General features: G+C 39.1%; 1 protein-coding gene across 5 annotated transcripts in view; it reads left to right on the top strand.

The window, feature by feature from the left end:
- Positions 1 to 26,594, top strand: part of PAK1 (p21 (RAC1) activated kinase 1) — a 160,203-nt gene that overhangs the window by 80,353 nt on the left and 53,256 nt on the right. For 4 of the 5 annotated variants that reach the window (XM_061406168.1, XM_061406169.1, XM_061406172.1 and 1 more), the window contains 4 exons: positions 2,280 to 2,490; positions 16,921 to 17,021; positions 20,623 to 20,770; positions 26,148 to 26,185. In XM_061406168.1, the coding sequence (XP_061262152.1) occupies positions 2,301 to 2,490; positions 16,921 to 17,021; positions 20,623 to 20,770; positions 26,148 to 26,185 (477 nt within the window). In that variant the 5' untranslated portion in view covers positions 2,280 to 2,300. The remainder of the gene's footprint in view (positions 1 to 2,279; positions 2,491 to 16,920; positions 17,022 to 20,622; positions 20,771 to 26,147; positions 26,186 to 26,594) is intronic. The other variant, XM_061406171.1, reaches the window with a different exon arrangement.

Raw genomic sequence — 26,594 nt, forward strand, 5'->3', positions numbered from 1 at the left:
AAATATTTATTGAATCCACCGTGAGTCAGATATTATACTAGACTCTTCTGGATTGCAAAGGTGACAAAATCGTGCCTGACCTCTGGGTATCGTCTGGCTTCTGGTGAAGATAATTATAATAGTAAAAATAAATGTGATAACCTGGAAATATACCCAGTGCCTTGGGGGTCCGGAGGAGGGGACCTTCACTTCTTGAAGATGAGCACATTTCAAAAGGGCTTCTTAGAAGAAATAGCAGTTGAAGGATGAGTGAATTTGAGGATAGGAAAGTTGGCATTCTAAGCAGAGGGAACAGCATGTGCAAAGGAATGAAAGTGTGAAAGCTGCAGTATATTTAAAGAAGTTAGAGAAGTTGGGTATGGCTAGAATGTAAGGGGAATTAGAGGGAGTGGTAGTGGTGGGAAATGAAGCTGATGGGTAGAACGGGTTAAATAATGGAAGGGCCTTCAAAAGCAAGCCAAGAAACTTTAGCTTTTATTTTGGAATGTTACTGAAGGGTTTTGAGTAGAGTGTGAGTGTTTTAAGGTCATTGATGACATGTGGAGAAAGGATTGGGGAAAAAATGGATGCGAGGGATCATTTAGCTTTGCATTTATTAGAAAATGTTAAAAAAGACTACTGTAGATTTTGTCCATTTGTTGTTGTTCAGTCGCTAAGTTGTGTCTGATCTTTGCGACCCCATGGAGTGCCGCACACGAGGATTCCCTATCCTTCACTGTCTCCTGAGGTTTGCTCAGGTTCATGTCCATCGAGTTGGTCATCTAAGCATTTCATCCTTTATTGCCCCTTCTCCTCCTGCCCTTAATGTTTCCCAGCATCAGGGTCTTTGCCAGTGAGTTGGCTCTTCTCATCAGGTGGCCAGAGTATTGGAGATTCAGCTTCTGCATCAGTCCTTCTGATAAATATTCAGGGTTGATTTTCTTCAAGATTGACTGGTTTGATCTCTTTGCAGTCCAAAGGACTCTCAGGAGTCTTCTCCAGTACCCTAATTCATCAATTTTGTCCATAGCATTGAAGTAATTGACTTCTAAAGCAGTGGTATTCAATTCTGGCAGTCACTGGGATCACTCAGTTTTAAAATTATAAAATTTTGGCCTTAATTATGGCCAACCATACTAAATCAGAATTTATGGGGGTCAAACAAATACATTTGTATTTCTGAAAAGTTCTTGGTGATTATTATGCTTTTTTTTTTTTAATAATTAGAAACTAGTTTCTAAAGCACTGTTGTATTTGACTCTAAGGAGCATACATTCTAAATAGTCCTGGTTAAAGATATAATTTCCATTGTAGTATGGAAGAATAATGAAAAACTTTATTAACTCTGGATATATTTATATCTATTGTCAAGCCTATTTAAGGTAATAATATCTATCTTCATTAAAACTATTGATTCCATGTGATGGGGATTTTTCCCACTTTCTTGTAGATTTTATTCCTTCTATTTCTCAGAAGCATTAGAAATTGCTTATAAATTCAGTGCTGTACAGTATAAAATGGTTATGCGTTGATCATTGTACATTTAGAACAAGGTCCAATTTTACTGGAAGGAGATCCTAGAGAAATGATGATAAAGGTCATGGGTCAGCAAACTTTTCCTGTAAAGGACCATATAGCACATATTTTAGATTTGTGAACAACCTAAATATTTTAGGTCTGTTACAGCTACTCAGCTTTGCCATTGGAACATGAAAGAAGCCATAGAAAATATGTAAATGAATGGATGTGACAGTGTTTCAGTAAAACCATTTACAAAGCCAGCAGTATTACTGACCTTTGATATAGTGATGCGGTTCCTACCAGAGAAGGAATGATTTTTCTAAGGCAACGAAATTAAAACTTGGCAGAGAACTCACTATGTGGAATGCTGTTGGCATTTTTATTTAATCTTCATGTGATGTATAAATGGAAACCAAGTGATTAAGGAATTTCTCTAAAGCCTGTCCGTAGCACATGGATTCATACTCAGTTTAGCTAGGCCAAATTTCTGCCTTTTAAACCACATCATTGTGGTTTTTTGTACTTTCGAATGCCTTAGAATAGGAGAATGAAGAGAAAAGCAAGAACCTTGTGAATTTTCAGCAGTGCTTAGGACTGAGTAGGTATTCCATCTTTGAGTATGGTGAACTAAATAAGACAGCAGTAGTCATGGAATGTAGTAGAAGGGCTTGAGGTGAGTCCTGGAGGAAGGGTTGTAAAATTTGGATTTTTCTAAAATTTCCAAAATGTATTTCCTTTTGCTCAAAAATAAAGAGGTATGTTCTTCTTTCTGATTCCAGTAGCTGCTGCTGGTGGTGACGATGTCAAATAACGGCCTAGACATTCAAGACAAACCTCCAGCCCCTCCGATGAGAAATACCAGCACTATGATTGGAGCTGGCAGCAAAGACGCTGGAACCCTAAACCACGGTTCCAAACCTCTGCCACCAAACCCAGAGGAAAAGAAAAAAAAGGACCGATTTTACCGAGCCATCTTACCTGGAGATAAAAGTATAGTATTTCATTTCTTTCTCATCATTTGTATACTTAATTTTTTTTTTTTTGGTAACCTGAATAAAATATTTGTTGCTTCTTTCACTTAATGTTCTTTTAACCCCCTCTTTTCTCATTAAATAGTTTCTTTGTCTTTTTTCCTGACATGACTGAAGTCAAATAGAAAATAGACCCATTTTTATCCTCTATTAATTATATCTGAGCAAAATTTGAGGAAAATAATTATGCTGTTGCTAGATCTTAGTCAATCTGAATTTACTTATTTTTTAAGTTCATAACTGTTTATGACCTCACAAAATATAAGAAATATTGAAATGTCTTCATTTGGAAATTTTTTCTCCCCAAACTGGTTTCATTTGGAAGGTCTTCTTTCCAGATTTTTTGATTGCCTCTTCTTTAGTCATATGTCCTAGATTTAAACCCAGATTTAAGCATTAAACATCAGTAAGAATGACAAGTAATAGCTGAGGTAAAAAAAGTAGGCCTTAGCATGACTTCACTAAGAAGAAGTAATGCTAGGGAATTCTCTGATTCCCTGGCAGTCCAGTGGTTAAGGCTTGACACTTGCAGTCAAGGCTTGACACTTTCATTGGAGGCCTGGGTTCAATCCCAGGTAGGGGCACTAAGTTCCCACAAACCATGTAGTGCAGCCAGGGCTCATTTCCTCTTTATGAATAAAGCTTTTAGAATAATCAGTACTTTAACAGTGTATCTAATGAAGTCACTGATACCCTATGAATAAGATAGTGAAATAGAGGGTTGGATGTCCACATGAATAAATAACTTTGGTTTGACCACCCAAATATGTAAGTGGCTGTTGAAATGAAGTAAAGTTCTCAGCCACGTTTGTAGGGCTTTGTTTTTATGGCATGCTGAAAAAATTGCCATTTTGTCTGCAAATAGTTATCATGAGCTTCTCACTTAGGAAGCCCTGGTTCAGATCCTGGATTCATCACTTAATAGCTCTCTAACCTTAAGTATGTCAGTTAACTCCTTTGACTTTTAGTTTCCTGTGTCTAGGAAAGGTTGGGATTTAACATTTTTGTGCTTCATCAAGAAAGTGAAAAGATAACCCACAGAGTGGGAGAAAAACTCCCAAATCATATATCTGATAACGAACTTATATAAAAAAAATATAAGGAGTTACCCATATGACCTAGAAATGAAAAATTATGTCAACACAATAACTTGTACATGAATATTTATAGCAGCATTATTAATAATAGCCAAAAAGCAGGAGCAGCTCAAATATTCATTGAGGATGAATGGGTAAATAAAATGTTATATATCTATCTATACAAAGAAATAATATTTGGTAACGAAGAAATGAAGCCCCAATCCATACTACAAGATGGGTGAACGTTGAAAACTGGTGAAAGAAACCAGTCCCAAAGGACCACATATTATATAATTCTGTTTATATGAATTATTCAGGCAAACTCATAGATAAAAAGTAAAAGAGTGTTGTCTAGGGTTGTAGGAGTCGGTGAATGGGATTAGGGAGTGATGGCTAAGAGGTGTGGAGTTTCTGTTTTTACTTTTTATTGGTGTATAGTTGCTTTACAGTGTTGTGTTAGTTTCTGTTGTACACAAAGTGAATCAGCTAAAGATACACATATATCCCCTCTTTTTTGGTTTCCTTCCCATATAGGCCACCACAGAGCAGTGAGTAGAGTTCTCTGTGCCATACAGTAGTTTCTCAGGGGTTTCCTTTTGGGTGAAGAGAATGTTCTAAAATTGATTGTGGGGATGGTTCTCCAGGTCTGTGAACATATTGACCCATTGAATTTTATACTCTGAGTGAATTTTATAGTATGTGGATTTTATCTCAGTAAAACTCTGTTTAAAAAAAAACAACAGCTGATGGAGCCATTTAGACATCATTGGAAACTGAGGGGATGACCTTATGTATTGAATGGGGAGGTAGATATCTAGATATTGTTATAGTCTTGGTTCTCTCATAGATTGGCTGCCTGGTTTAGGTCAGGTATTATCTGTGAACTTAGTGCCTTCATCTAAAATATTACAGCCACACAGATATAGGGACCACACTATGATACCAGTAGGGAGAAGGAAGAGGGTTGTTATGGAACAACACATATGAAATCATGTGTGTGAAACCTTTGAAAATCATAAAGTGCTATAGAATTTAAAGAATCTTTCATTCAATAAAAAGTAATAAAAAAATAAAAAATTCATCAAACAAGTTGAAATACAGTCTCTTACAGTTTTGAAATCCTATAATTATATAAATGAGATATAAATGTGAAGTTGGATCAGGTTGTATATTATGGGAAACAAAACTAGGCCATTGTGAAGTATTTTGATCAGCAATAAAGCTGTAGATGCAGAGGTTCTTCTAGAAATCCTCGTTGAGTAACCCTAGGCCAAATCTGGTCTGAAAATAAAACTCATAGCTCAAGATCAAAGCATAGAAGTTTTCTATAAGTTCAAAGCATAGAGGTAGAAAGCATATCGTTATGAGAAGTTCTTGTGAAATGATCTAGTGGCCTCTTTTTCACTCCCTAATTTTGGATTTTCTATACATACCCTAAACACATAGGTTTTACTCCTTTGCATTAATACTTTGCTGTGCTGTGCTGAGTCACTCAGTCATGTTCAACTCTTTGTGACCCTTTGGACTGTCGCCCACCAGGCTCCTCTGTCCATGGAGATTCTCCAGGCCAGAATACTGGAGTGGGTTGTCATGCCCTCCTCCAAGGGATCTTCCCAACCCAGGGATCAAACCCAGGTCCCCTGCATTGCAGGCAGATTCTTTACTGTCTGAGCCACTGGGAAGCCCTATTAGACGGCTGTAATTAATGCATACATCAAAATGAAATAAATGAGTTTTTCCCCTTTGTTTGGAAATTTTATTCAGCTTGATTTCATTCAACCAATAGGCATTTGTTGACCTGCAGCTTTGTGCTTAACAATCCTAGAAGGATACATAGCAGTGTTGGCAGTCTTTGAAGTAGTATGCTCTCCGTAAATTATTTGAAACTTTATACCTGCTACACAGAATAATGAGCTAGAATTGAACTTAGAGAACCTGAATTGAGTCCTACCTCTAACATTTATTAAATCTGTGATTTTTTTTTTTTTGACCTTTTACCTGTTTATTTTAATCCCTGTATCCTTAACTGGAAGGTGGGAATAATTATAATTCCCAGTCATCCCATATTATGAGTAGGCTATTGTCATTTCATGTAGTGGATGTAAAAGCATTTTTTAAACTAAAACACTACCGAAATATGAATATATTTTTAAAGGGAAACCTCATTTCCTGTTTGATTTGGTATCTATAACAACTCATTTTCGATTGGAGAGGCTAAAGGTTAGAGAAAAGTAAATTGATCAAGGTCTTAACAGCTGGAAGGTGGAAGGAATGAGTGTGAAACTAAATCTTTGTTAAGTATCTGCCACATCACAGAATACTATCTGTTAATTGTTCCCAACCCAGATTGCACGTCTGACTCATTCATGGTTCTTTTTTGAAATACAGATGCTTGGGTCCTACTAATACTTTTGGAGCCAGAATTTCCATAGAGGAGCCTGGCAGGCTATAGTCCATAGGGTTGCAAAAAGTCGGAGACAACTGAAGTGACTGAGCAGGCACACAGTCTTGGGGTCTAAGGGGATTTGGAGAAGAGAAAGCAGAGTTCTGTGTGGGCTGCATTAGTGGTTGAGACTTGAGCTAGCAATGGGTAGAATGTCTGTACTCATTACCTAATGCTGACCTCCACCATGGGTTTAGTGTGTGCCTGGAGGGATGCATAAATGATTGTGAGAAGCTGTAATTGAGGGCCTGTGATAGGTGGCGCTGAGTTGCAGAATTCCATGTGGGAAAGTCTGGTTCCTGTGGTTAGGATCTGGATGGAGCCTTTGGTTTATTCTAAGAAGTTCTTCAGCATTTAGTTTGGAATTTTTTTCTGGCTGCATTTTCACAACCAAAGTGGAATTCTCCAAGCTTGGGAAGAGTTTAGCTAAGTTAATTTTAAAACTGGACTACATCAGTGTTTATCTCTCCAAGTTTGGAGTGTTTTACTGCCTTGAGCTCAGATTAGCTCAGCTGAACCCATGAGAGGGGCTTCTTAAAAATAAATCTTAAAAAAAAAAGTCAATGATTTGTGCTGGAACTTGGATAGCTGTATTGCAACTTGGGATTTTGCAATGTCAGCCTTATTTCCCATGCTATCAGGAAGTCAAATGGAATTAGCCAAAGATAGGGTTAATATTAATATTAGGATGGATGGGGTTGCAGACTTCTTTTTGCACTTTATTTCTGTAAGTCTGTGATATCTGGTTTCATGAAATCAGGTGATTTGTTCTTTTTCCTCAGTCATAATTTCTCTGTCTTAATGAGTGGGTGGGTAAACCCTACTCTGACACTTTCCTTTATTAATAATAATTTATGTTTATAAAGCTCTTTAGCTTTTATAAAGCACATGCATTCTCTTTATCTTAGTTGATCCTTAAAATAATAATAGTAATAAATGTAGAAATAACAAATAGTACTAACACAATAGTAATAAGCATCACATTTGTTGTTATTCAGTCGCTCAGTTGTGTCTGACTCTTTGCAATCCCATGGATTACAGCACACCAGGCTCCACTGTCCTCCATTGTCTTCCAGAGTTTGCTCAGATTCATGTCCATTGAGTTGGTGATGCTATCTAACATCTCATCTTCTGCTGCCCTCTTCTCCTTTTGCCTTTTCAATCTTTTCCATCATTGGGGTCTTTTCCAGTGAGTCAGCTGTTTGCATCAGGTGGCCAAAGTATTGGAGCTTCAGCTTCAGTATCAGTCCATTCAATGAATATTTGGGGTTGATTTCCTATAGGATTGATTGGTTTGATCTCCTTGCTGTCCAGGGGACTCTCAAGAGTCTTTTCCAGCACCGCAATTTTAGACCATCAGTTCTTTGGCTCACTTATTATATTAGGAGCTTTGATGGTTGTGAAATATACCAGTTTTTCATGGAGATAAATATTTCACTTCGTAGACAGCAAACTGAGGTAACTCAGTTTAAATAACTTAACCAAGGTGGCTCGATGGATGTGAGTCTGGGTGAACTCCGGGAGTTGGTGATGGACAGGGAGGCCTAGTGTGCTGTGATTCATGGGGTCGCAAAGAGTCAGACACGACTGAGCGACTGAACTGAACTGAACTGAACTGAAGGTCTACTTAGGAGTGGCTGATGTGTAATTGTAGCTCTTCTCTATGATTCCAGGGACCTTTCCACTCTACAGCTGTGATACTTTTGTGCTCAGAGAGTCAAGGACTTGCCCAAGGTCATATGATACATAGTTGCATGGAGTTTGGCATTTGAAATATTGTCTCGATTTCTGGACTGGCTCTTTAATTTTTCTAAGTCCTCAGACACCAATGTACTATTTGAAGGCTCCCATCCTATAGATGTTCAGACTAATGCCTTTGGTAGAACTGATTTGGTTAGTTCTTTTAACTCATTTTAAAACAAATTTGCGTTTAATGACATCCATTCATATTCACTTAGTCTGCAATATAGGGAAGACACAGTGCTTGTAGAAGAAGCTATGTTGGAGTTCAGGCCCTTGAGGTTATTACCATTGACCATCCCTGACTTTGTGACCTTTGGCTCTACCTTTCTTCATCTCAATTATCTAACCTGTGAAAGTGAAATCGCTCAGTCGTGTCCGACTCTTTGCGACCCCATGGACTGTAGCCTACCAGGCTCCTCCGTCCATGGAATTTTCCAGGCAAGAGTACTGGAGTGGGTTGCCTTTTCCTTCTCCAGGGGATCTTCCTGACCCAGGGATCAAACCCGGGTCTTCTGCATTGCAGGTAGGCACTTTATCATCTGAGCCACGTGGGAAATCAACCTGTAGTATGGGTACATAATAATATTTACCTATTAGAGTTGTTGAATGGATTATTATTATTTTTAAAATATTTATTTATTTATTTGTCTTCATTGGCTCTTAGCTGTGGCATGTAGGATCTAGTTCCCTGACCAGGCATGGGACCCGGGGGCCTCTGCATTGGGAGCAGAAAGTCTTAGCCACTGGACCACCAGGGAAGTCCCTGATTGGGTTATTAATACTAAAGATTCAAACTGAAGCTTTATTAACAGTTGGTAGTAATTTTGTGGCTATTATTGCTTGCTGTCATGGTTTTCTTTTGAAATCTGTGATTAACACCTTAAAGTTGTTTGAGATGTACAAAATAACAACTCTTATGAAGTTCCTCCAAGAATGAAGAGTGGTCCTGGGAAAATACCTTTCTCTTCTTGTATGTAGGCTGTATTTCCAGTTGGTTTAGACAGGGCTCTTGGAGGGGGCCACATTAAAAAATTTTGTGCCCTAGGACTAAGCAGACCCAAGGAAAGGTTTCCCAAGAAGTTCTCAAGAGTTCTCTGTAATGTCAGAAGCAGAACTCTAAGCTCTGGACATGGGCCTAGATCTCTGGAACAAGTACTCAATATTTGAAGCTGAGGCCAAAATGATAAGCCTCTTGAAACTACTAATCTCAGATATTCTTTATATGTTCAAGTGTTAAGTGATTTCATTTCCCAGGGGTTCTTTTCTATAGACTGTTCATCCTGTGAACCACTCTCTTTGTTTCTATTACCAAGGTTCCTTTTGAAATTCTGTGCCTGTGATGGGTATATTATATGGCATATTAATAACATATCATAGAAATAACATATAAAAATATTATATCTGGAAAACAAAAATCTAAGTAAAACATAAAAATAATGTAAAAGTGTTCTTCCCTACAATCTTTTGACTGACTAGATCAGGAGAAATTTAGGAACAGAAAGCAATTCTAAAGCCTTGCAACATGCCCAGTGCATTCTAGCTATGAGTAAGACAGATGGACTTATGTCATAAATGAATGCTTAATTTGGGCCATAGCAAGCCCTTCCCTTTCACAAAGCATCTGCTTCTGGAAGGAAAATTGCCAAATGTAAAAATAGCTTAAACCCTAGCAGTTGGAATGTAGGCAAATGGTTCTCATTAAGATACTAAGGGAAGAACCTTTGGAATCAGACCTGGGTTCAAATTCATCTCTTACTAGCTGTATAAGTTTGAGCAAATTATTTAACTGCTTTTAAGTTTCCTCATCTGTAAAATGACAGTGGTAATAATATATCCCATAGGATTATGACAATTAAGGAAAATATTCTAGTATCTTATATGTGTTAACTCTTATTTAATGTTATTTCTCCTCTTCATAACAGGAAGTTTTCTTGATGCAGCTTGAAATTGTTTAGAGGGGGTAAAGTAGTAGAAAAGGGCCTTGGCTCTGAAGCCACATTTTTAAAAATTTAAATTACTTCCATAACTGTAGAGAAGTCCATATTTCAGTTTCATAGTCTCCAAGTAAAAATTGATTCTCAGGATTGTGGTGATTATATGAGATGATATATATGAAGTACCTATTAAAACTGTGGGATGCTGTGTCAGGAAGAGATGTAGCTACAGGGCTTTGAGAGTGCTGATCTTTCTGTTTTCATAGACATTTGGAATGTAGGAGCTCAAAGGGCACTTAAGATCATCTAGTTCATTTTCCACATTTTTCAGATGAGAAAGCTGACAACCTGGACTATGTGGTGTAGTAGAGGCAAAACTGGCCTTGATTTTTTGGACCTTTTTGCCCTCTCCTTCCCTAGCTCCCACCTAGGCCAAAAACTGCCTTTCTTTAGGGTTGTTTTGGGTCTATTGAAGGCATTAGGACTTCAGAATATCTTTTGGCCAGTGTGTTGAGCTACCACAGAACAGGATTTTAAAACAGGATTGTGTACTTCAGGTCAGAGCTGGTAAAAATGAAACATATAATCCTGCCCTGGAGAGAATTTGCATGTCTTAGGCAGATTCCTTAGATTCCTTGCCAGGTTGAGTTAGGTGTCTGATCGTTTGTTCCTTTCTTCACTCAGTGTCTGAGCACCTATTTTATACCTGGATTTTGCTAGCTGTTGGGGTTCGTGATAAGCTGGACATGATCCCTGCACTTAGAACTGAGTCTGCTTAGAAAGGTAAACTCTGAAAGTAGGCAATAACTATCATGGATGTGGGAACAGAGGGGAAGGTGAACACCCCAGTGCAGAGATGGGAGAAGACTTCACAGAAGAGATGACCTTTAAGCTGAGACCTGACAAGGATAAAGGAAAGGGTTTGTGTGGTGGCATGGCAAGAGAAGGGAAAGGAAAAGACAGGATTTACAGGCAAAGGGAGTAACTAGAGACAAAGTCAAGAGGTGTGGAAGAGCACATTATGTGCTAATGGTGGACCATTACCACTGGTTCAGTGTATTTGGTGAAGACTGTATTTTCATAAGTACAAGTATGCCTTGGAGATGCTGTGGGTTTAGTTCTGACTACCTCAATAGAGTGAGCATCACAGTAAAAGGAGTCACATGAATTTTTCTGATTTCCAGTTCAGTTCAGTTGCTCAGTTGTGTCCGACTCTTTGCGACCCCATGAATCGCAGCACGCCAGGCCTCCCTGTCCATCACCAACTCCCAGAGTTCACCCAGACTCACGTCCATCGAGTCAGTGACGCCATCCAGCCATCTCATCCTCTGTCATCCCCTTCTCCTCCTGCCCCCAATCCCTCCCAGCATCAGAGTCTTTTCCAATGAGTCAACTCTTCGCATGAGGTGGCCAAAGTACTGGAGTTTCAGCTTTAGCATCATTCCTTCCAAAGAAATCCCAGAGCTGATCTCCTTCAGAATGGACTGGTTGGATCTCCTTGCAGTCCAAGGGACTCTCAAGAGTCTTCTCCAACACCACAGTTCAAAAGCATCAAATCTTCGGCGCTCAGCCTTCTTCACAGTCCAACTCTCACATCCATACATGACCACAGGAAAAACCATAGCCTTGACTAGACGGACCTTTGTTGGCAAAGTAATGTCTCTGCTTTTGAATATGCTATCTAGGTTGGTCATAACTTTCTTCCAAGGAGTAAGCGTCTTTTAATTTCATGGCTGCAGTCACCATCTGTAGTGATTTTGGAGCCCAGAAAAATAAAGTCTGACACTGTTTCCATTGTTTCCCCATCTATTTCCCATGAAGTGATGAGACTGGATGCCATGATCTTCGTTTTCTGAATGTTGAGCTTTAAGCCAACTTTTTCACTCTCCTCTTTCACTTTCATCAAGAGGCTTTTGAGTTCCTCTTCACTTTCTGCCATAAGGGTGCTGTCATCTGCATATCTGAGGTTATTGAGATTTCTCCTGGCAATCTTGATTCCAGCTTGTGTTTCTTCCAGTCCAGCATTTCTCATGATGTACTCTGCATATAAGTTTAAACAGGGTGACAAAATACAGCCTTTACGTACTCCTTTTCCTATTTGGAACCAGTCTGTTGTTCCATGTCCAGTTCGAACTGTTGCTTCCTGACCTGCATACAGATTTCTCAAGAGGCAGGTCAGGTGGTCTGGTATTCCCATCTCTTTCAGAATTTTCCACAGTTTATTGTGATCCACACAGTCAAGGGCTTTGGCATACTCAATAAAGCAGAAATAGATGTTTTTCTGGAACTCTCTTGCTTTTTCCATGATCCAGCAGATATTGGCAATTTGATCTCTGGTTCCTCTGCCTTTTCTAAAACGAGCTTGAACATCTGGAAGTTCACGGTTCACATATTGCTGAAGCCTGGCTTGGAGAAGTTTGAACATTACTTTACTAGCATGTGAGATGAGTGCAATTGTGTGGTAGTTTGAGCATTCTTTGGCATTACCTTTCTTTGGGATTGGAATGAAAACTGACCTTTTCCAGTCCTGTGGCCACTGCTGAGTTTTCCAGATTTGCTGGCATATTGAGTGCAGCACTTTCACAGCTTTCAGGACTTGACATCACATCATCTTTCAGGACTTGAAATAGCTCAACTGGAATTCCATCACCTCCACTAGCTTTGTTTGTAGTGATGCTTTCTAAGGCCCACTTGACTTTATGTTCCAGGATATCTGGCTCTAAGTCAGTGATCACACCATCGTGATTATCTGAGTCATGAAGATCTGTTTTGTACGTTCTTCTGTGTATTCTTGCCACCTCTTATTAATATCTTCTGCTTCTGTTAGGTGAATATAAAAGTTACGTTTACACTGTACTGTGGTCTATTAAATGAACTTCTATTTTTAAATAAACAGTGTACATACCTTAATTGAAAAATACTTTAATCACTAAAGTATGTTAATCATCATCTGGTAATGCAAGGTTGCCACAAATTGTCAATTTGTAAAAAGTACTTAGTTACTGTGAAGTATAATAACTCCAAGCATAGTAAAACAAGGTTTTCCTGTAGTGGGAGATAGAGGATATAAGTCTGTAGGGCAGAGTTCTCAAAATCTTTATAAAAAAGTTTATTTTTTATAGAAGCTTTAGATTCACAGCAATATTGAGTGGAAAGTACACAGATTTCCTGTAAACACTCTGCTCCCACATATGCACATCTAATCTCACTACCAACATCTTGTCCTTAGGTGGTACATTTGTTACAATAGATGAACCTACATCAGCACATCATATTCGCTTCACATCCATATTTTACATTAGACTTCACTGTTGGTGTTGTGAATCTGTGAGTTGAATAAATATATATATGTGTATGTATACACACACACAATATTATAGTATCATGCAAAATATTTTCATCACCCTAAAATTTCTCTCGGAGAAGGCAATGGCACCCCACTCCAGTACTCTTGCCTGGAAAATCCCATGGACGGAGGAGCCTGGTGGGCTGCAGTCCATGGGGTCGTTAAGAGTCGGACACGACTGAAGTAACTTAGCAGCAGCAGCAGCAGCAGCAAAATTTCTCTGTGCTCTGGTAACTCATCCTTCCTTCCCCTCTCATCTCTGGCGACCACTGATCCTTATACTGTCTCCATAGTTTTACCTTTTCAGATGTCAGATAGTTGGAATCATGTAGTATGTAGTCTTTTCAGATTGGTTTCTTTCACCTAGTAGTGTGGATTTAAGGTTCCTCATTATCTTTTCATGGCTTGATAGCTCATTTCTTCTTAGTGCTGAAAAATATTCCATTTTCTGGATGTATCATAGTTTATCCATTCATCTACTGAAGGACATCTTGGTTGCTTCCAAGTTTTGGCAGTTATGAATAAAGCTGCTGCAGACATCCACGTGCAAGTTTTTGTGTGAATAAGTTATCAGATCCTTTGGGTAAATAACGGAGGAGCACGAATGCTGGATTGTATGGTAAGAGTATGTTTAATTTTTTGAGAAACTGCCAACCTTTCTTCCAAAGTGACTGAACCATTTTGCATCCCTAGTTCTAATGAATGAAAATACTTGTTATTCCATATTCTTGTTAACATTTTCTGTTGTCAGTTTCAGATTTTGGCATTCTAGTAGGTGTGTAGGGGTTTTTATTGTTTTAATTTCAGTTCCCTAATGAAATATGATGTTGAGTATCTTTTCTGTCTGTATATCTTCTTTAGTGAGGTGTCTCTTCATGTCTTTTGCCTATGTTGTTCATCGGTTTGTTTTCTTATTATTGAATTGTGTGTGTGTGTGAAATTATAGTTTTTATTGGGTTGGCCAAAAATTCATTCGCATTTTTCTGTAAGATGGTGAGGAAAGCCTGAATGAAAATTTGTTCCAACTCAATATTTTATTAAAAAGTTTTTTTTATTGGGGTTGGTTAACAATGCTGTGTTGAGTTTTAGGTATATAGCAAAGTGAATCTGACATACATATACCTACTCTTTTTTGAATTCTTTTCCCATGTAGGCCATTATTGAGTATTGAGTAGAGTTCCCTGTGCTATGCTGTAGGTCTTCATTATCTATTTTATATATAGTAGGAGTGACAGGAGGAGAGTGAAAAAATTGGCTTAAAGCTCAACATTCAGAAAACGAAGATCATGGCATCCGGTCCCATCACTTCATGGGAAATAGATGGGGAAACAATGGAAACAGTGTCAGACTATTTTTCTGGGCTCCAAAATCACTGCAGATGGTGACTGCAGCCATGAATTAAAAGACGCTTACTCCTTGGAAGGAAAGTTATGACCAACCTAGATAACATATTTAAAAGCAGAGACATTACTTGGCCAACAAAGGTCCGTCTAGTTAAGGCTATGGTTTTTCCAGTAATCATGTATGGATGTGAGAGTTGGACTGTGAAGAAAGCTGAGCACCGAAGAATTGGTGCTTCTGAATTGTGGTTGGAGAAGACTCTTGAGAGTCCCTTGGACTGCAAGGAGATCCAACCAGTCCATTCTAAAGGATATCAGTCCTGGGTGTTCTTTGGAAGGACTGATGTTGAAGCTGAAACTCCAGTACTTTGGCCACCTGATGCGAATAGCTGACTCATTGGAAAAGACTCTGATGCTGGGAGGGATTGGGGGCGGGAGGAAAAGGGGACGACAGAGGAGGAGATGGTTGGATGGCATCACCGACTCGATGGACGTGAGTTTGGGTAAACTCTGGGAGTTGGTGATGGACAGGGAGGCCTGGCGTGCTGCAATTCATGGGGTCGCAAAGTGTCGGACATGACTGAGTGACTGAACTGAACTGACTGAGGAGTGCCAGAATACAAAGGCTTTGGGGCTGGGAGCCTGAAGACCTCAATCCTGGCCCCAGATCTGCTGCTGACTTGCTCTGTACCTTGGAAAGGCTACTTAACTTCTTGAAACTTCTGGTTTCTTCTGTCAAATGGGCACCAGTATCACTATCCTACTTGTTACAAAATTGCATTGAGGCTCCAATGGACTGCTGCTGCTGCTGCTGCTGCTAAGTCTCTTCAGTTGTGTCTGACTCTGTGAGACCCCATAGACTGCAGCCTGCCAGGCTCCTCCGTCCCTGGGATCCTCCAGGCAAGAATACTGGAGTGGGTTGCCATTTCCTTCTCCAATGCATGAAAGGGAAAAGGGAAAGTGAAGTTGCTCAGTCATGTGCAACTCTTAGTGACCCCATGGACTGCAGCCTACCAGGCTCCTGCATCCATGGGATTTTCCAGGCAAGAGTACTGGAGTGGGTTGCCAGTGCCTTCTCCATCCAGTGGAGTAGGTCTAGCTAATACCAAGACCTGAAATTCTTTTTAGCTGGGAGAGGGTTATATTAATTTGCTAGTGCTGCTGCAACAAATTACCCCAAACACGAAGCTTAAACAAGAAATTTTCAGTTTTGGAGGCTGGAAGTCCAAGATGAAGGTGTTTGTAGGGTTGGTTCCTTCTGAGAGCTGTGAGGAAAAATTTGTTGGGCTTGAAGAAGCACTGCTCTGATCTCTGCATTTATCTCCTCCTGTGTGCATTTGTCTCCAAATATTCCCTTTTTATAAGGACATTGACAGGATTAGGGACTGAACCTACTTCATGACCTAATCATATTTTAAATAATTATATCTGCAATGGCTCTGTTTCCAAATAAGATCATACTATGAGGTACTGGGAGTTAGAATATATGAATTTGGGGGGAACACAAGGGTATGACAAGGGCACAATAACTCTGTAAATATTGAAGCTTTTTGTGCCAGATCAGCAGACCTTTAGTGAACACCTGCTAATGATTCTTTGAGGTCCTAGCCTAGGGAGGCAGCATAGAATAGTGGTTTAGAACTTAGAGCCTGGGCCAGACTGCCTAGATTTGAGTCTGACTGCTGCTGTTACTAACCGTTTGATCTTGGGCGAATAGCTTAGTCTCTATGCTTCAGCATCTTTATCTGCAAAGTAAGGATGATAGTACTTAACTGATAAGGTTGCTGTGAGGCCACAGTGAATATTATTACATATGAAGAACTTGAATTAATACATAAGATACAGAGATATATTTTACAGTACAGGGCATATAGCCAATATTTTATAACAACTTTAAATGGAGGATAGTTTATAGAAATATTGAATTACAGTGTGGTTCACCTGAAACTAATATTGTAAATCAATTATAATAGAAAAAAGTAACTTGAATCAGTGTACTTGATTAATTATTAGATACTCATTTTAAGAAACAATTTCCAAATCTAAAATTCCATAATGTGGAGAACCTTAAAGTGATGCATAATCAAGAATCAAAAGGTAGAAGCAGGTTTTAAAAGCTTATAGAATATAAGATGTCTGGGTTGGAAGGCTCTTTAGAGACCATTTACTTGAGTCTTCTCATTTTGCAGATGGGGAAACCAGGGTTCAGAAAAAGGAAGTTACTTGCCCTGGATCAACAGACTCATTAGTGGTAAAACTAAGACATTTTGATAAATGTTCTTTCTGCTCCTGCCTTACTTTAGTTCAATGAAAAATTAAACCTTTAATCATGAATTGAGCATCTACTTCAATCTAGGTCTGGTTTTGGGCTCTGTAAATACACAGGTAAATTTGTATCATAGTCCTTGGCCTTTAAAAGAGCTTAGAGCTCAACAAAAGAGCTAAATAAATAAAGATATAGTCATATCCTTGTTTTTACCTCCTTTTTCCTGTTTCTCTTGCAGCAAATAAAAAGAAGGAGAAGGAACGGCCAGAGATTTCTCTTCCTTCAGATTTTGAGCACACGATTCATGTTGGTTTTGATGCTGTCACAGGCGAGTTTACAGTAAGTTTTGGGTCACAGAAAGACATTTGGTCTTTCAGAGTTCTGGCTATGCACTGTTAAATTTAATCTTTTCCAGACTTCCTGATGCCTCTGTCTTTTCCTGAGACCCCTATTACTATCTTCTCATGTTCTTGAGAGGGACAGTTTCTACACCTCCAGAATTGTACCAGAGAAGCCTTTAAATCTCCATTCCTTAAATAGACCTCGTTTAAGTGGCCTTTTGGCAGGGACTCTGTGGTGGGCATTGATGATCCAGAGACAAATCAGATAAGGTTCATGCTTTAAAGGAGGAATAGCCTGGTGAGGAGCAAACATCTCAAGAAGTTAACTGATACAGTAAGATGTCTTGTAAGAGAGGCCTGTGAGAAGCTCTGAGAGCAGAGAAAGGAATGACTAAACTCATCTTTAGCTGCTATCAGTTATCAAAGTTAGTTCTTTTAAAAAAACTTAAAAAATTGTTTTTATTTTATATTGGAGTTTTGCTCCTTGGAAGGAAAGCTGTGACAAACCTAGATAGCATATTAAAAAGCAGAGATATTACTTTGCCAACAGAGGTCTGTGTAGTCAAAGCTATACTTTTTCCAGTAGTCATGTATAGATGGGAGAGCTGGACCATACAGAAGGCTGAACACCGAAGAATTGATGCTCTTGAACTGTGGTGTCGGAGAAGATTCTTGAGAGTCCCTTGGACTGCAGGGAGATCAAACCAGTCAATCCTAAAGGAAATCAATCCTGAATATTCATTGGAAGGACTGATGCTGAAGCTCCAATACTTTGGCCATCTGATGCGAAGGGCTGACTCATTAGAAAAGATGCTGATGCTGGGAAAGATTGAAGGCAGGAGGAGAATAGGATGACAGAGGATGAGATGGTTGGATAGCATCACCGACTGGATGGACATGAGTTTGAGCAAGCTCCGGGAATTGATGATGGACAGGGAAGCCTGGTGTGATACAGTCCATGGGGTTGCAAAGAGTCAGACATGACTGAGCGACTGAACTGACTGATAGCCAGTTAACAATGTTGTGAATTTCTGGTGGACAGCAGGGGTACTCAGTCATACATATACATGTATCCATTCTCCCCCAAACTCCTTTTCCATCCAGACTGCCATGTAACATTGAGCAGACCTCCCTGTGCTATACAGTAGGGCCTTGTTGGTTACCTATTTTAAATATAGCAGTGTGTATGTGGTGATCCCAAACTCCCTAACTATCCCTTCCCCCCATCCTTTCCCTCGGTAACCATAAGTTTGTTGTCTAAGGTTGTGGGTCTGTTTCTATTTTGTAAGTAAGTTTAATTGTATTGTTTCTTTTCAAGTTCTGCATATAAGGGGTATCATATGATATTTCTCTGTCTGAGTTACTTCACTTAGTATAATAATCTGTAGGTCCATCCATGTTGCTGCAAATGAGATTATTTCATTCTTTCTTATGGCCGAGTAGTATTCCATTGTCTGTCTATACCACATTTTCTTTATCCATTTCTCTGTCAGACATTTAGGTTGCTTCTTTTGGCTATTTCTTGGCTATTGTAAACAGTGCTGCAATGAACATTGGAATACATGTATCCGTTCAGATCATATTTTTCTTTGGATGTATGCCCAGGAGTGGGGTTGCAGGGTCATATGGTAGCTCTATTTTTAGTTTTTTAAACTAAACCTCCATACTGTTCTCTATAGTGGCTGTACCAATTTAAATTCTCACCAACAGTGTAGGAGGGTTCCCTTCTCTCCACACCATCTCCAGCATTTATTGTTTGGGGATTTTTTGATGATGACTGGTGTGAGGTAATATTCATTGTGGCTTTGATTTGCATTTCTCTAATAATTAGTCATGCTGAATTTCCACTACTATTGCATTACTATTGATTTCCCCTTTTACAATTGTTAAAATTTGCCTTATATATTGAGGTGCTCCTATGTTGAATACATATATGTTTACAGTTTTTATATCTTCTTGGATTCATCCCTTGATCATTATGTAGTGTCCTTCTTTGTCTCTTGTAACAGTCTTTGTTTTAAAGTCTGTTATGTCTTGTATGAGTATTGCTACTCCAGTTTTCTTTTAATTTTGATTTCCATGGAATACCTTCTTCTAACCCCTCACTTTCAGTCTGTATGTATCCCTAGGTCTGAAGAGAGTCTCTTGTAGACAGCATCTATATGAGTCTTGTTTCTGTATCCACCCAGCCGGTCTTTGTGTTTTGGTTGGCACATATAATCTATTATCAATATGTATATTCCTATTGCCATTTTGTTAATTATTCTGTTTGTTTTCATAGGTCTTTTTTCTTCCCTTCCTCCTTTGTTCTCTTGCGGTTTGATTACCATCTTTAGTGTTGTGTTTGGGGTGATCTTTCTTTTGCTTATGTGTATCTATAGAATCTACCTGCAATGCAGGAGACCCTGGTTGAAGCCCTGGGTCAGGTAGATCCCCTGGAGAAGGAAATGGCAATCCACTCCAGTATTCTTGCTTGGAGAATCCCATGGACAGAGGAACCTGGCAGGCTACAGTCCTTGTCATTGCAAAGAGTCGGATATGACTGAGTGACTAACACACAATGTAGTTTTTGGGTTTGCTGCACCCATGAGGTTTTGATATAACAATACATATATATAGAAGTTTTCTTTTTTAAAGTTGCTAGTCTCTTTCCCACCCAGAGGAGTTCCTTTAGCATTTGTTGCAAAGTGGGTCTGCTGGTGCTGAATTCTCTTAGTTTTTGCTTGTCTTTAAATCTTTTGATTTCCATGTCAAATCTAAATGTTATTTCCTATCTCAAGAGGTATAGTATTCTTGATTTTGCTTTTGTGGGCAGCGACTTTAACCCACTTGTCTGCTGATGAGTGGGACTGTGTTCCCTCCCTGTTTGTTGTTTGGCCTGAGGTGACCTAACCCTGGACCTAAAGGCTCTATGATAGGGCTGATGGCAGCCTGCAGGAGCGCTCATGCCAATGGGTAGTACTGCTGCCAGTGCCCTTGTCACCGTGAGCCGCAGCCACCCCTTGCCTCTTCAGGAGACTCTACAGCACTAGCAGATAGGTTTGGTTCATTCTCCTATGGGGTTTCTGCTCCTTTCCCTGGGTCCTGTTGGGCTCAACGTTTTGTATGTGCTCTCCAAAAGTGGAGTGTGTTTCCCCTAGTCCTGTGGAAGTTCTGTAGTCAAATCTCATTGGCTTTCAAAGTTAGATTCCCTGGGGTTTCCTAGTGCCATTGCCAGACTCCTAGTCTGGGAAGCCTGACGTAGGGCTCAGAATCTTCACAAGAGTGGCAGAACTTCTGTGTGGTAAAATTGTTCTCCACTTTGTGGGTCTCCCACCTGGTGGATATTGGATTTGGTTTTACAGTGATTGTGCCTGTCCTATGATCTCATTGCGGCTACACCTTTGTCTTTGGATTTTTTTTTGATGGGTTCCAGCAAACTAGCTAACTGTTCAGCAGTTAGTTGTGCTAAACTAACTAACTGTTGGAGGAGGAGGTGAGCACATGTCCTCTGCTTCCCCATCTTGAACCAATCTTCCACTCCACAGTTAGTTCTGAATTTGCTTCAGGGTCCCTGTGACTGTGTGCCTTGCTGACAGCCTTACATATCTCTCTTACAGGGGATGCCAGAGCAATGGGCCCGCTTGCTTCAGACATCAAATATCACTAAGTCGGAGCAGAAGAAAAACCCGCAGGCTGTTCTGGATGTGTTGGAATTTTATAACTCAAAGAAGACCTCCAACAGCCAGAAGTATATGAGCTTTACAGGTATGGAGATTGTGTCCAGGGCAGTCTAGGGCCAAAAAAAAATGTTTTCATATTGGATGCCCGTTGATGTGAAGGAAGAACATTATGGGAAGAGTAGAGATGGCACTTTCACTAAGATGGAATTTTGGAATTTGAGAGCTACGATTTTGGGTTTTTGCATCAAACTTGAGTCTTTACTCTAAAACGGCATGTTTCTAAAAAATACTGTGATATTATGTATAAAAACATAGACTTTGTGCTAGAAAATCTGGATTCTGATACTGACTAGATTTTAGTAATTACTTTATTTCTTTGAGCTTCAAAATGGGGATGTTATTTCCTATCTCAAGAGGTTGTAATGAGAATAAATGAGCTCACTGATGTGAAAGTTCTTTGTAGGTTATAAAACAGCACCATGGAAATGTAAGCCATTGTTATCATTGTTTCAATATCAGTAAGTTATGTGATAACACATTTAAGTAGGCAAGCCCAATTTCTTCCTCAAGAAATGAATTTTTATCAGTCAAATGAAAAAAGGCCAAATATAATAATAAATGTTCTTTAGATGTATTCATTGTATCTGCATAAAGGGCTGTGTTTTTCAGAATGTTTTTCATACCAGAATTGGAATTAGAATCCAGGTCTCCTAATTCCTGGACTAGGAATTACCACTTCCTTCTAGTAACTCTTACTCAGAACACCTCCTTCCATGGCAGAGAGATTTTTCTTTTCTTAAGCAAGTCCTAAGAAGGCCCACATTTCTGGAAACTTGCCTTTTATATAGCATCTTAGAATTTTAGGGCAAGTAGTATCTTTAGTATATACCACTTCCAGTTTCCTCTTGTTTTGCAAACATTAGAGCCCCAAATGCCTTTCTATTGTGCCTAAATTAATAGTCTCTTAACCACTATTCTTAACTCTGAGTTCAGTGCTTAATGCTGGTGTTACTGTTGTCTCTTTTAAAGGTCAGTGTTGTTGGGGATAGTGAGAACCAGGATGAACTAACTGATTTTGAAGGATGCTTTTCCCAGCAAGTATCTGGCTTGTAGCAAAGGGCACAGATGGTGAGGATGACAAACTGCAGCTTTGCTCATTCTCATAGTGGTGCCCAGCAGAGCATTATACATATCCCTAGCATATTCCTTCCTTGATATCTGTCCCCGCTGGATCTATCTCACTTCTTCCATTCAGGGAGTGAGTTATTCCAAGGCAGTATTGGGTTTGAGGGATCATGGGTAGGAAAGTTTTCTAGATTAGGGTTTGTGTTTTCAAGAGTTTGTCATGGAGATGTCAGATTAGGAGCTGGTTTTGAAAGCCTCAGTAGCAAAGTCTTTGAAATAATCTCTTTTTATGTGTATGTGTGTAGATATATACAAATACTGTTTATGTTTATGGAAGCAGCTCTGTGGGTTTCTGTATGTTTGGAATATAAAAAGTCCCCTTTAAGTATATATGAGTGAATATGGGTATATGATATACACATTCAGGGTATTGTGTGTATGTTCCTGGATGTATCCATAAATGAATAACATTGAAGGATTTTTTGTTTTCTGTAAGTTGAAGACCAAAGCAGCTCCAGGCAAAACTGTATATTTGTCATAGTTATTTTTTTATTGAAGTATAATTGATTTACAGTGTTGTGTTAGTTACTGCTATACAGGAAAGTGATTCAGTTATATATACACTCTATTTTAAAATATTCTTTTCCAGTATGGTTTATCATACGATATTTTTTCCCTTAAAAAATTATTTATTAAAAATTTTAATTGAAGGATAATTGCTTTACAGTATATCATAGGGTATTGAATATAGTTCTCTGTATTATACAGTAGATCTCATTTTTTTATGGCATAGTTATTTTAAATGTCCTATCTCTCATTTTCCTATTTCCTTTCTTCTCATACTATTCTCATATTAATTATGACAACACTACTTCAATTTGTATATGCTTGCACATAAATTATCTCATTTGATTCTCATGATGACATTGAGAGACTGGCAGCACAAGTACTGTTACCCACATTTTGCATACTCAGAGAAATTATTTAGGCTCAGGGGAAGTAAGTGATTTATTCATAGAGCCTTAACATATCAATTGAGTGATACACCAGTGATGTAAGTGTGTTTTCAACTTGGTCTTTAAATCCTTTGCTGTCTAAAACCAAAGCACAATTTGTCATGCCAATTTTTTTTTTGTTTCCTGTTTTTTTAACACTTTATTTTCTGTACCAACTAATAGGTAATGTGATAAGCAAAATTTAGACTAGATTGACAACTTCAGTCTGGTTTTAGAAAAGGCAGAGGAACCAGAGATCAAATTGCCAACATCCGCTGGATCATGGAAAGAGCAAGAGAGTTCCAGAAAAACATCTATTTCTTCTTTATTGACTATGCCAAAGCCTTTGACTGTGTGGATCACAATAAACTGTGGAAAATTCTGAAAGAGATGGGAATACCAGACTACCTGACCTGCCTCTTGAGAAATCTGTATGCAGGTCAAGAAGCAACAGTTAGAACTGGACACGGACCAACAGACTGGTTCCAAGTAGGAAAAGAAGTACATCAAATCTGTATATTGTTACTGTGCTTATTTAACTTATATGCAGAGTACACCATGAGAAACGCTGGGCTGGATGAAGCACAAGCTGGAATGAAGATTGCCAGGAGAAATATCAATAACCTCAGGTATGCAGATGATACCACCCTTATGGCAGAAAGTGAAGAAGAACTAAAGAACCTCTTGATGAAAGTGAAAGAAGAAAGTGAAAATGTTGGCTTAAAGCTCAACATTCAGAAAACAAAGATCATGGCATCTGATATCATCACTTCATGGCAAATAGATGGAGAAACAGTGGAAACAGTGGCAGACTTTTATTTTTTTTGGCTCCAAAATCACTGCAGATGGTGACTTCAGCCATGAAATTAAAAGACACTTACTCTTTGGAAGAAAAGTTATGACCAACCTAGACAGCATATTAAAAAGCAGAGACATTAGTTTGCCAACAAAGGTCTGTCTAGTCAAGGCTATGGTTTTTCCTGTGGTCATGTATGGATGTGAGAGTTGGACTAAAAAGAAAGCTGAAAGTGAAGTCGCTCAGTCGTGTCCGAGTCTTTGCGACCCCATGGACTGTAGCCTACCAGGCCCCTCCCTCCATGGGATTCTCCAGGCAAGAGTACTGGAGTGGGCTGCCATTTCCTTCTCCAGGGGATCTTCCCGACCCAGGGATTGAACCCGGGTCTTCCGTATTCCAGGCAGACGCTTTAACCTCTGAGCCACCAGGGAAGCCCAAAAGAAAGCTGAGCACCGAAGAATTGATGCTTTTGAACTGTGGTGTTGGAGAAGACTCTTGAGAGTCCCTTGGACTGGAAGGGGATCCAACCTGTCCATCCTAAAGGAAATCAGTCCTGAATATTCATTGGAAAGACTGATGTTGTAGCTGAATCTCCAATACTTTGGCCACCTCATGCGAAGAGCTGACTCATTTGAAAAGATCTTGATGCTGGCACAGATTGAAGGTGGGAGGAGAAGGGGACGACAGAGGATGAGATGGTTGGATGGCATCACCGACTCGATGGACAGGAGTCTGAGTAAACTCCGGGAGTTGGTGATGGACAGGGAGGTCTGGTGTGCTGCAGTCCATGGGGTCGCAAAGATTTGAACACGACTGAGTGACTGAACTGAACTGACAACCTCAGGTTCTGGGTTTTAGCCCTCTTTGCCATGGATTTGTGGCATTTGATTTATGTAATCTTAAACCAGTTTCTTTTCCTCTGAACCTTAGTTTATTTATTTGTAAAATGAAGGGATTGGAAGTGCTTTCTGCTGTGTCATTCTGTGCTATGAAATTTAATTTTTATATATAAAAATTGTATATCTCATTTAGAAGGTGCAAATTTACTCTTCTTTTATACGATTGAGATATGTTTATTACCAGAATACCCAGTCCTCAAAAACAGTAGTACTACGGAAGGTTGGAGGTGGTGCAGTGAAGGCATAGTATTCTGCTTGGTATGGAATTTGCTTTTGGACAAGAAAAACAAGTGAATTATGTTTAAGCTATATCCTGATTTGATTTCTCTAGGGTACAGCTTGCCATTCAGGGCTTGCTTTAAGAACATATTATCACAGTTTGTGGGTTCATAATTTGTCACAGGATCACAGGAGCTATACCTGACACTTTCATGTATGTGAGATCTTGGACATTATCTGGGCTTGTTTCCTGGTGAGGTAGATGTAGGATTTGATATAATATTTCTTCTCCTTAATTCCATTGTTGGTGAACTGATGAAATCAATTTCTTCTTGGACTTCTAGGAATTAAAGAATAAATCCAAACATAGTACTTGGTGTTTAAACTTATTTTCTTGCTAGATCTCCATTGGGTTTGTGTATCATACTTTATCAAGTTTAAGATATCATTGATTGTAAGATGCATTGTTATTTTACATACATGAAGAAAAAAGAAGCTGCCAATTAAATCATGAAATACCTTTGACTGTAGGACACATCTTTGTTTCAGAGATGTTAATGTGAAAAAATATATATCTTGGAATTAATAAAATTTGGTGATGTTGAGGGAGTTTAGATCTAGTGTCAGAAATTGTCAGAAATAAGACCATACCTTTAATTATACTTGACATGACCGTGTTGTGCTAAGATGCTTAGTCATGTCCCACGCTTACCCCATGGACCGTAGCCCACCAGGATCCTCTATCAACGGGGATTCTCCAAGTGAGAATATTGGAGTGGGTAGCCTATCCCTTTTCCAGGGGAACTTCTCGACCCAGGAATCAAACCAGGGTCTCCTGCATTGCAGACAGATTCTTCACCAGCTGAGCTACCCGGGAAGCTCTTTTCCTAAGTTTTTCTTAGTTTTTCTAAGTTTTAACTAAGTTTCCTTAGTTTTTCTCTCCTTGTGGGGAATAGACATGGATATAGAAGGATCCTTTCTAAAAGCTGAAGTTGCATGCTGATTTGTTATAGATGTCTCAGGGTGATACCAGTCAGGAACTGTTTCCTTTTCTCTTAGAATGGAGGAAATTTCCTTAATCACTGAGGCTTGATAATGTGGATATAGTTATAGCCTAGTATTTAGAATTAGACCAGGATTCAAATCTTGACTCCTAATAACCTGTGTGTTAAATAATTTGTAGACAAATCACTTCAATGAATGTCAGTTTCCAAATTTATAAAAGTAGACATAATAATAGTACCCAGCTGTAGCAAGGATTAGAGGTGGTAATGTGTATAAAGTATTTAGCATGGTATTGGGACTGTAGTATCAGTAACACTTATTCTAAGCTTGGCAAGTATTTTACTGAATAGGCTTCTTAAGTCTCCAGAAAGGATTCACTGTAATTGTTTACTGACTGAATCACTTGTCTTTTTTCTTTTGTAGATAAATCAGCTGAGGATTATAATTCTTCTAACACTTTGGTAAGCCTTTATTTCCTCTATTCTGATATGGGCAGGTATGATTTTTAGGGATCAGGTCAGTGTGGTAGATGCAGAGTCTGGGCTGGTGGGCACTCATCTTGGTCACTCTCCCACCCTGGGCCTCAGAGTAAAGGACTTGAAGTTAATAAGCAGTAGATATCCCTTCCAGCTTTAATTTATTAATGCTCTAGAAATCCTAACCCTGGAACCAGAAGAACTGGCTCCTAGACTCAGTTTTCAGTTTTAGCTTTGAACCTTTTTGCCTTTCTGAGCTTCAGTTTTTTTCTCAGTAGAATGAGGACTATACACTTTGCCTTACCTGGAAATGTCCTCAAATAGCTGCATTTAAAAGAGAATTCCTTCTTTTGGGTTAATTGGGTTTACAAAACCAGGATTAGGATTAATTGTT

The sequence above is a fragment of the Bos javanicus genome, chromosome 29, assembly GCF_032452875.1.
Source record: "Bos javanicus breed banteng chromosome 29, ARS-OSU_banteng_1.0, whole genome shotgun sequence".
Classification (NCBI taxonomy): Eukaryota; Metazoa; Chordata; class Mammalia; order Artiodactyla; family Bovidae; genus Bos; species Bos javanicus.